This window comes from Herpailurus yagouaroundi, unplaced genomic scaffold (assembly GCF_014898765.1).
Source record: "Herpailurus yagouaroundi ecotype Mexico unplaced genomic scaffold, PumYag 184, whole genome shotgun sequence".
Classification (NCBI taxonomy): Eukaryota; Metazoa; Chordata; class Mammalia; order Carnivora; family Felidae; genus Herpailurus; species Herpailurus yagouaroundi.
The window spans coordinates 17,938,260-17,948,996 of NW_024412415.1; the positions used below are offsets into that span (position 1 = coordinate 17,938,260).

Consider the following 10,737-nt stretch of genomic DNA (forward strand, 5'->3'; position numbering starts at 1 on the left):
TCTTAAAGGCAAAACAGAGGCAATGTCAGCCACCCCCTACCTGGCCTGTGGTTAAGTCCTCCACATCTCATCTTACCACCCCAGCTCAAGCCTTGGCTCTTTCAAACATCACTTTCTCAGAGAGGTCTTCCCTGATCATCCTAAGTAATAACCCATCCCATCCCATCTGCCTATTTTACTTTTCTCATAACACACTTATCACTAGCTTAAATTAAGTTGTACATTTGTTTATTTGTATTTGTCTTGCCTCCTGCAGGGAAGTAGAGACCTTGTCTCTGGAACAATGTCTAGCATGTAAGTCTCAATAAATATTTGCTGAATAAATGAATGGGAAATACTGACTGTTTAGGGAGGATAATATCAATTGCTCCTACTGCCATTAAATTAAAAATATCCAAGCGATCTGGCACGCTGTTCAGTGCCACCACAAATCAGCCATTCTTGCTGGAGAGACCTCTCTCAGCCAGGTAAACTGAGTCTGGAGGTGGTTCCTGGGCTGAGCAGGAACCCCAGGCCAGGGATTACCAGCAGAACAGAGAAGTTATGTGAACATTCTACTCACTGACCGGACACTGTTGATGTCGGATTCGTGTGTTTCAAAGGCCTGCACGCACTGGCCAGAGCGCATGTCCCACACCATGGCTTTCTTGTCACATCCCTACAAATGCAAAGTTATCCAGAGTTATGGCCAGTGCAAGGACTGTCTACAGATGGGCATGAGTTCCTGTTATGTAACAGAGCCATTTCCTTTCCATTGGTAAATGGCTGACAACATGCTTTTCTGAGACTAGCTTTCCTCAACTGATAAGCCCTTAGAAAGCCAGAACCAGGTCTTGAGAGTGTGGGGGGAGCAACGGAAGGCACCCAGATTTCTCTTTCAGCATGTTTTCTTCTTTTGCACCTTCCCAAGTTGGTGTAAACCCTCCAGAGCCTCCTTCTTGCTTTCCTCCTGGGCATTTCTCTCTTTGTTCTGTTTTCCCCTTCCTCCTTCCTCTGTATCTCTGCCTCTCAGCCCAAGGGGAGGGCAGGCATACAGTGGGTGCACAGTGGGACCGCCCAGCTTCATCTCAGGTGTATGGGGCAGCCCTGAGCAAAGGTGGAGCTGGGCCGTCTATACCTCTGCAGCATGCTGCTGGAGTCATGACCTTGCCAGCAGTTAGTTGGGTATCTCTAGCAACTCACCATCCTGGGCTTCTGCCTCAATACCTGTAAACACTCTCTCTGGGTTGCCAACATGGCCCAGAGATTCATAAACATGAGGTTTTCACATTATACTATCATGGTTCTAGGAGCATTTGACAAATTCCTGCAGAGCAACCCTGTTATCAAGCTTGGGTAGTACAATGTAGACTGTCAATGACCAAATAATAAGTAATGGCTTAAAGTTGGTATTTAAGTTGCTGGTTTCAACTCAGAGAAAAGAGTGCGATGAAGTACCAGAACGGGCATCTCAGGAATACCCACTGTGGGGGTTCAGCACTCTGATTATCTTTAATGAGAATGTGGGCAAAGCAATCAGGAGTGTCTTCCAATCTTTTGAGGACACTAAACCAGAGGGAGTTTACTGCCCTGAGACAATATAATCTACAGTGATACAACAATTTGAAAAGACAGTGTAGTTGAGGAGGGATAAATATAGTTAAAGGCACAGAAATGAAACATACACAGTTGGCCAAATACCCAAAAAGAAAATGGGGTCCCTGCCGATTCCAGGCCTCACAGCCCTTACCTGATGCCCCGAGCTAACATACGGGCAGCTTGGAGCAAAGGGCCCTTATGTCTTCCAGCTACAGACACCATGCAGTGGTGTGTCCAGCACTGTCCTCTCTCACCAGTGTCCTGACTAAAGTGAGACAGGACCTGAGGCAGGTTGGCCTGCTCAGTTCTCTGTTCTTATTCGCCCCTGACATATGTATAACACATGGTCAACTCTTCCACCTACTGCTCATCTAGGAGAACATTCCAGATCCCTCTGTAGACTGAATGTCAGCAGCAGGAGACCCTCACAGCCCAGCACTGTCACTGCCGCTCAAGCAGTGCCAGTGCTGTGGGAGACAGGGGTGTGGAAGTGAGCTGAGGACAATTCCTGCAGCCCCTTCTAGAGAAGTGTCTGATCCAGTCCCCAAAATTGCCAGCATAAGCCTCCTGTGGAGAAAAGGGCCCCTGGGGATTTTCCTTGGGTGTTTACCCCAGACACGAAGGTGTTGCCTGTTTCTGAGGGGGCCAGGTCCAAGCAGAGCACATCGGCCCCGTGCCCATGGAAACTCTGCAGCAGCTGTCCGCTCTCCACGTCCCACAGGGCACATGTGCCATCGCCGCTCGCCGTCAGGATCTGTCCACAGAAAAGGACAGGAAGAGCGTTGTTATTATGACTTCTGTCAGGGGAAGTCAATCAGATGCTTACAGCTGGATGGGGGGTGGGTGGAGGGGGGAAGGAGCCTCCTTGAACACACATGGACACATGCCTCGCTATATGTGGATTCAAGCATAGAAATATTTCTCCTATACTGAGGGGAAAAAAGGTCATTTTTGACAGTCTCAGTGTCCTTGAGATGTGTGTTTATGCACCCTCCAGAGCAGGAAATTCGGAAGGCCTCTGCGCTGTATCTGCAGGGCTGTGTGCCTGCTGGCATGCAGGAAGTGCTCCGTGAGTAGCTGTAGAACAGCACTTGGAGCGCCTCCCACAAGCAGGCCGGATGCTCCAACTGCTTCTCAGACACCAACTGCTCCCCAGCCACCGTGATGCAGGTTAATTTGCACTGAGGGGGGGTGTTGAGAACCACAGTTCTCACAAAATCTGAGGTCATACCAATGCTAATCACTGGACCCCACCCGGAGCAGTTAGGGTCAGGCAGCATTTTCTTAGACACATTCTCCTGTGGCTGCTTCTTTCCAGAGCAGGGTGCTGCCCGAGAAGGTCCTAGGGCCACTGATGAGGCCACACTCATGCACTCATGGATTGAATAAGCATTAGCTGTGTGCTTATGACGTCCAGGTGCTGTGTTAACAGGCATTGATCAGGGTTTGCACAAAGATTATATTTTGGTCTCTGCTCTCCTGGAGCTCAGTTCAACAGACTTGGCCATAAGAACTGACACCAAACTAATTCCCTACCCCTGTGGTAAACAATTCTGAGACCAGGAAGACTTTCCCCGGGCTATGTTCGACAATACTGACACCAAGTAAAAACAACCTAGCTGCTTGCTTCAGGAAATACCTGCTCCTGCAAGATAAGACTGTAAACCAACTCAACAACTTATTTATCAAGACTAACAGCTTGCTCAACAAGACTCACTTCAAGACTCTTACTTTGTGGGGCTCACCAACCCAAAGCTATCAATGCTATAACCAGTCTCCTACCTGGAGAGACCCACCTTAAAATCACCCAGCTTGGACCCCAAAACTCTCCAAGTATCCTTCCCTGATTTCTTCATTTTGAGATGCTATGGAGATTTTGTCAACTTGGGGTTCTCCCTTGCTGCGCTAGGTCTAATAAGCTTGACATTGCTGGATAGCAAGTTTTTCCGAGGATCTCGGCAGACAAGACGATGAGGACTCACAATGGAGTGAGAAGTGCTGAGGTACAGGCAGGCCCATGGGAGGGGCAATCAACCCATTCTGGCAACATCTGAGCTGATCTTCAAGGATGAGTGAGAGCTGACCAGGTGAAGGGGAGGGGACGGAGGGCATGCAGGTGAAAGCCTATCTCTGCACCAAAGGAGAGGTATGCCTGGTATAGAGTGAGGACTTCAGCCTGTAGGCCAGACCGAGCTGTGGGAAGCAAGAGGGTAAGATCAAAGGCATATTTTAGGGAAATCTAAGACCAGTGCAGCACCCCTCAAGCAGCGTCTGATAAGTGTACTTACAAGTACACAGGCCGGCCTATACTGCGAGAGGAACCCTGCAGTACCTGGGGTGAGGGGTGTTAGGGTTTTAACTTTCGTCACAGCCAGTGTGTGTGAGGCTTGGGCTCTAGCTGAGCATAGCCTCGTGTGGCTGGGAGAAAGGCAGCAGAGATCCCAGGATCACAGCCTCTCAGACCCAGCTGCCCATACTGCAGGGCCCGGGGAAGCTTGTCCTGAGCAGCCAAAGGTTGGGGGATCCACAAGGGCTAAGCTCTGGATAGCACAGCCTCCCAAGCCCTACCTTCCTGCTGCTCCCAGGGCCTGAATGAGGTGACAAGACAACACAGGAAGTGGCTCTTGCAGTGAAAGTGCCCACATAGAGAGCCTTCCGTGGGTGGAAATTACTGATGGCTGAGGAAAGCAAATGGGCTCCAGGCTTTAGGAACTGCCAGCATACAGTGCACCCACTGACCGCACTGCACCCCCAAATTCCTTCTGCTGGTGGTGTTCTCGCCTCCTCTCCTTGCTTCCTGTTCTCTTCCCTTTTCTCTTATACCCTGGGCCTAGCACTTAAAAAGAAATTGTGGGGGCGCCTGGGTGGCGCAGTCGGTTAAGCGTCCGACTTCAGCCAGGTCACGATCTCACGGTCCGTGAGTTCGAGCCCCGCGTCAGGCTCTGCGCTGATGGCTCAGAGCCTGGAGCCTGTTTCCGATTCTGTGTCTCCCTCTCTCTGCCCCTCCCCCGCTCATGCTCTATCTCTCTCTGTCCCAAAAATAAATAAACGTTGAAAAAAAAATTAAAAAAAAAATTGTGGTTTATATACACAATGGAATACTACTTGGCAATGAGAAAGAATGAAATGTGGCCTTTTGTAGCAACATGGATGGAACTGGAGAGTGTTATGCCAAGTGAAATAAGTCATACAGAGAAAGACAGATACCATGTGTTCTCACTCTTATGTGGATCCTGAGAAACTTGACAGAAGACCATGGGGGAGGGGAAGAAAAAAAAAGAGAGAGAGAGGGAGCCAAATCATAAGATACTCTTAAAAACTGAGAATAAACTGAGGGTTGATGGGTGGTGGGAGGGAGGGGAGGGTAGATGAGGGGAGGGTGGGCATTGAGGAGGGCACCTGTCAGGATGAGCACTGGGTGTTGTATGGAAACCAATTTGACAATAAATTTTGTTAAAAAAAAAAAAAAGAATATCTTTTCTCTGCAATTAGGAGAGGAGCAGAATCTATTCCCACCCTAGCCTCGCACCCTCCACCTGTACTATCTTGGAGCGCGTTTTCTGCCAGGCAGTGTGGGGAGGCCTAGACTCTCCTTGCAGCCAGAAGTCACTTCGGAGCTCTTCCCGGGAGCAAGAGCTGGGTGGGTTCTGAGAGTTCAAGTTTCTTGGGTGTGGCCTCCAAGGCCCTCATCAGAGCTCCCACTCAGGGGCAGCTCTCAAATTTGGGGAATCTCCAAGGCTGCCAAGCCCCTGCAGCTGTCCACGGGACTCAATCCTCCTTGGCTTCCTTTACGAGGCCCAGGTACACCCGACAAGATGACATAGGCTCGTAAAAGTAACTTATGAGCACACAAGACTTGTGGTCTTAAGACTGGGTCTAAGACCCAGGGTCTTAATTTGGGTGCTTACACGTACAATATGCTACAATTCCCTTTCATCCCTTCTGGCCCACATCCATTCCTGTCCTATAGGAAAGGGCCAATAACCTTCATCTTCTTTGGGGCATCCAAACAATCTGCTTTAAACAATTACCTCACTCTAGCTCTTTAATTTGGGAATTTTCGATACCATATTCTTCAATCAAAGAAATTAATAGTTTTTTAAAAGTTAGGAGTAAATCCTTAATAGTAAAAAAAAATATTTAAAAATACTTTTATTATGTTTGTGATCTTCATTATAAGTAAAAATGGAATTTAAAAGCCCAATGGTCATCACGACAAGTGCACTAAACAGAACCTCTAACTTGCTGTCAGTCATTTATTCTGGAATGTAGAGATTTTGTAGGTTTAACACCATAGTCTTGTACCAGCTCCTTGAGTTTTTCTTTTTCCATCCTTGATCCCCAAAATATAAGGAAGCTTAAGGTTCATTAAGGTACCCCAACCAGGCCATGCATCTGAGTCACCCAGGAAGCTTTGTGTAAATATTAATAATAATAAATAATAAAGTGATAAAACCTAAAATTTATTGATATTTACCAGGAGCCATACTAAGTATTTTATACAAATCACCTCATTTAACCCTCAGAAACCCTTATGAGGGAGGAATTCACTACCATTCTCACTTGCAGGTAAGAAAAACAAAACAGAATAAAACCTTGTTAGGACTGGCCGGTTAGAATACAGTGAAGCCAGGATTTGATCTCAGCTGTCTGACTCTGAGCCAAGACCTTACGTTGCTCTGTCATCCAGATTGCATCCCCACAGGAATAGCCAGCAGGACCTTCTCTACCTGCTGCTAGCTGCTTGTTAGGAGGAAAGCACTTTCTACCTTACAGATGCCCCATTTAATCCCCACTTCCAGCACCCGTGGCCACACAAAGCGAGGGTGATGGGACACAACCCGAGGGACTTCAGATGCCCGAAGACTCACTGTTCTTGCCTCCCTCTGAGCTCTCCTTCATCCAGACTCAACATCCTGTGTGGCTTTAAGTGGCTTGCTCCTCAGGCCCAAAGACCTCTGGTTCTGGCCACTGCAGCCAGCCCAGGCCACAGCACCCCCTACCGTACAGCTCCTTGAGAATCCTGGTGGTAAGCAACAGGTGCAAACGCTGCATCCTCTGGTCAGCAATGAAAGTTACCTAGTCACCTGGTCTCCCTGCTACAAGCCTCGCATCCCCTGCTGACCTCAGTCAGCTGAAGCTATGGTGGGCCATGGAAGGCTTTAATCTGACTCAGAGGCTCTCCTCATTAAAAGAAACCCAAATCAGGGCTCCTGGATGGCTCCATTGGTTAAGTGTCTGACCCTTGATTTTGGCTCAGGCCATTACCTCACCGTTCGTGAGATCGAGCCCCCACCCCGTGTGGGGCTCTGTGCCGACAGAGCAGAGCCTGCTTGGGATTCTCTTTCTCCCCCTCCGTCCCCACTCATGCTCTCTAAAAATAAACAAACATTAAAAAAAAAAAAAAAAAAGAAACCCAAAATCTGATGCAGCCCTTGCAAAGGCTCTCTGCCCTTCTCTGGGTCAGCCCATTCAGGGGGTCCTGTGATCTGGCCCTGCCCACCTGTCAGCTGCCTGCCTCCCACTGGGCTGCCCTCACACTTCACTGGCAACACCCTCCCCCTCCAAGGCTGACTCAGGCAGCCCTTTGCAGCAAGTTTGTGACCACCCCTCCTGCTCTGAGCTCTCAGCTTCCCCCGCTGTTCAATCACAGATGGTTTCCATGAAGGGCCTGAGAACACAGGACAGTGTCAGCAAGTCCACCCCCAGAACCGGTGGTATCTGGCAATGTGGGTGGTGGGCACCTACTAAGGTTTGCTAAATAGATATGAATGAATAAACTAAGGATCCTTTTATGACTTGTTAAGAAACCTTAGTCAAAGTATTGAAGTTGTATTGTTTTCACCTTGTGGTTTATTCAAAGTAGGAAACATTTACTACTGAAAGCTTTTTCTTTTGGCATCTGTTAAAACAGGAGTGTGAAGGAGGTACAGTGAGGTGTGTAAAGCTCACAGCTATGAGGCTCAGCTGCTCACTGAAGTTCTACTCATGTACAGCAGCTCATGCAAGCACCACTGAGACTGAAAAGATAGGAATTTCTACCCATTCAGAAGGTTCTCTGTTCCACTCCCATGACCACCAAGTCAATTAGAAGAGGATGTTTAATATGATATGCAGTTCATCTCAACTCTATCATTAATTAGTATCCCTGACTTTCCTCATTGCTGATTAAAAATAAAAATGATAACCAATGAGAAATAATAGGAGCTTCCTCTTAGAGCCAACTGTTGGAGTACACCCATCTAGTTAAGAAAGACATCAGACTAGCAATCCTTACATTGCACAAAATAGAGTTTAAAACAAAGAAGGGCACCTGGGTGGCTCAGTTGGTTAAGTGTCCAACTCCTGATCTCAGCTCAGGCCATGATCTCACGGTTTGTGAGTTCGAGCCCTGCATCGGGTTCTGCGTTCTCCCCCCTCTCTCTGCCTGTATTCCTCGCACTCTCTTTCTCTCAAAATAAATAAATAAACTTAAAAAATTTTTAAAAATAAAACAAAGACAGGGGCGCCTGGGTGGCGCAGTCGGTTGGGCGTCCGGCTTCAGCCAGGTCACGATCTCGCGGTCCGTGAGTTCGAGCCCCGCGTCGGGCTCTGGGCTGATGGCTCAGAGCCTGGAGCCTGTTTCCGATTCTGTGTCTCCCTCTCTCTCTGCCCCTCCCCCGTTCATGCTCTGTCTCTCTCTGTCCCCAAAATAAATAAACGTTGAAAAAAAAAATAAAAATAAAACAAAGACTAATGAAACAAAGAAGGACATTACATAATGACAAAGGAAAACAAACAACAAGAAGATATAACAATTGTAAATATCTATGCACCTACATAGGAGCACCTCAATAAATAAAGCAACTATTAACAGACATAAAGGAAGAAATTGACAGTAATATAATAATAATATGGGACTTTTAACACCCCACTTAAATCAATGGATAGATCATCCAGGCAGAAAATGAACCGACAATGGCTTTGAATAACACATCGGACGAGACAGACCTAACATATATATTCAGAATATTCCATTCAAAAACAGTGGAATATACATTGTTTTCAAGTGCACAAAGAACATTCTCCAGAACAAATCACATGCTGGCCACTAAACAAGTCTCAGTAAATTCAGAAAGACTGAAATAATATCATTCATCTTTTCCAAGCACAATGGTATGAAGCTAGAAATCAATCATAAGAAAAAATCTGGAAAGAACACATGGAGGCTAAAAAAAAGGCTACTATATTTAATGGATGGGTCAACTAAGGAATCAAAGAGGAAATTAAAAAATACATGGAAACAAATGAAAATAGAACACAACAGGCCAAAATTGTTGGGATACAGCAAAAACTATTCTAAGAGGGAAAATTATAGCAATACAGGCATACCTCAAGAATGAAGAAATAGCTCAAATAAACAACTTAATCTTATACCTAAAGGAACTAGAAAAAGAACAAAGTCCAAAGCCAGTAGAAGGAAGGAAATAATAAAAATTAGAGAAGAAGTAAATGACATAGAGACTAAAAAAACAATAGAACACATTGATGAAACCAGGAGCTCGTTCTCTGAAAAGATCAACAAAATTGATAAACCTTTAGCCTCACTCATTAAAAAAAAAAAAAGAAAGACAAAATTCAAATAAAATCAGAAATGAAGGAGAAGAAATAAAAACTGACACCAGAAAAACACAAAGGATTTTAAGAGGATGTTATGAAAAATTATATGCTAATGAATTGGATAATCTAGAAGAAATGGATAAATTCTGAGAAACATATAACTTTCCAAAACAGAGTCAGGAAGAAGTAGAAAATGTGAACAAGGGTGCCTGGGTGGTTCAGTCGGTTAAGCGTCTGACTTCAGCTCGGGTCATGATGTCATAGTCCATGGGTTGGGCTCTGTGCTGACAGTTCAGAACCTGGAGACTGCTTCAGATTCTGTGTCTCCCTCTCTCTCTGCCCCTCCCCACTTGCACTCTGTCTCTGTCTCTCAAAAATAAACATAAAAAAAACTTTTAATAAAGAAATTAAGAAAAAAGAAAATTTGAACAGACTGGTTACTAGTAATGAAATTGAGTTAGTAATAATAATAATAAACAAAAAATCCCAAAAGACAAAAATCCAGGGCCAGATGGATTCACAGGAGAATTCTACCAACTATTTAAAGAAGAGTTAATACCTATTCTTCTCCAACTGTTCCAAAAAATAGAAGAGGAAGGAAAGCTCCAAATTCATTCTACAAAACTAGCATTATCCTGATACCAAAACTAGATAAAGGCACTACAAAAAAAGAAAACCACAGGCCAATATCTCTGATAAACACAGATGCAAAAATCCTCAACAAAATATTAGCAAACTGAAACTGAATCCAACAATATATTTGAAAAAATCATGATCAAGTAGGATTTATTCCAGAGATCAGGGTGGTTCAATATTCACAAGCCAATCAATATGATACCTGACATTAACAAGAGAGAGGAGGAAAAGCTTATGATCATCTCAGTAGATGAAGAAAAAGCATTTGACAGTCTTCAACATCTATTCATGATAAAAACTCTCAACAAAGTAGGCTTAGAGGGAACATACCACAACATAATTAAGGTCATAAGTGAAAAACGTACAGCTAACATCATATTCAAAGGTGTAAAACTGAGAGTTTTTCCTCTAAGATCAGGAACAAGACAGGATGTCCACTCTCAACCTTTTTACTCAACATAGTACTGGAAGTCCCAGCTACAGCAATCAGACAAGAAAAAGAAAGAAAAGGCGTCCAAATTGTAAGAAAGAAGTTAAACTGTCACTATTTACAGATGACATGAGAGTATATATAGAAAACCCTAAAGACTCTAGCAAAAAAACTAGAACTGATAAATGAATTCAGTAAAGTTGCAGGATACAAACTTAATATACAGAAATCTATTGCATTTCTATACACTAATAGTGAAGCAGCAGAAAGAGAAATTAAGAAAACAATTCCATTCTTAGTCAGTTAAGAATCCAACTCTGCATCCGGCTCAGGTCACGATTTCACAGTTGATGAGTTCGAGCCCCGCATCGGGCTCGGCACTCTCAGTGCAGAGAAAGAAATTACTGCCTATGTTTTCTTCTAGGAATTTTATGTTTTCAGTTCTCATGTTTAACTCTTTAATCCATTTTGAGTTTATTTTTGTGTATGGTATA

At 44.9% G+C, this 10,737-nt stretch overlaps 1 protein-coding gene across 4 annotated transcripts in view; it reads right to left on the reverse strand.

Moving 5' to 3' along the window:
• GNB5 (G protein subunit beta 5) overlaps positions 1-10,737 on the reverse strand; it is a 63,894-nt gene that overhangs the window by 6,869 nt on the left and 46,288 nt on the right. For all 4 annotated transcript variants that reach the window (XM_040492711.1, XM_040492708.1, XM_040492710.1 and 1 more), the window contains 2 exons: positions 2,189-2,332; positions 567-658 (listed from right to left, as the gene is read on the reverse strand). In XM_040492711.1, the coding sequence (XP_040348645.1) occupies positions 567-658; positions 2,189-2,332 (236 nt within the window). The remainder of the gene's footprint in view (positions 1-566; positions 659-2,188; positions 2,333-10,737) is intronic.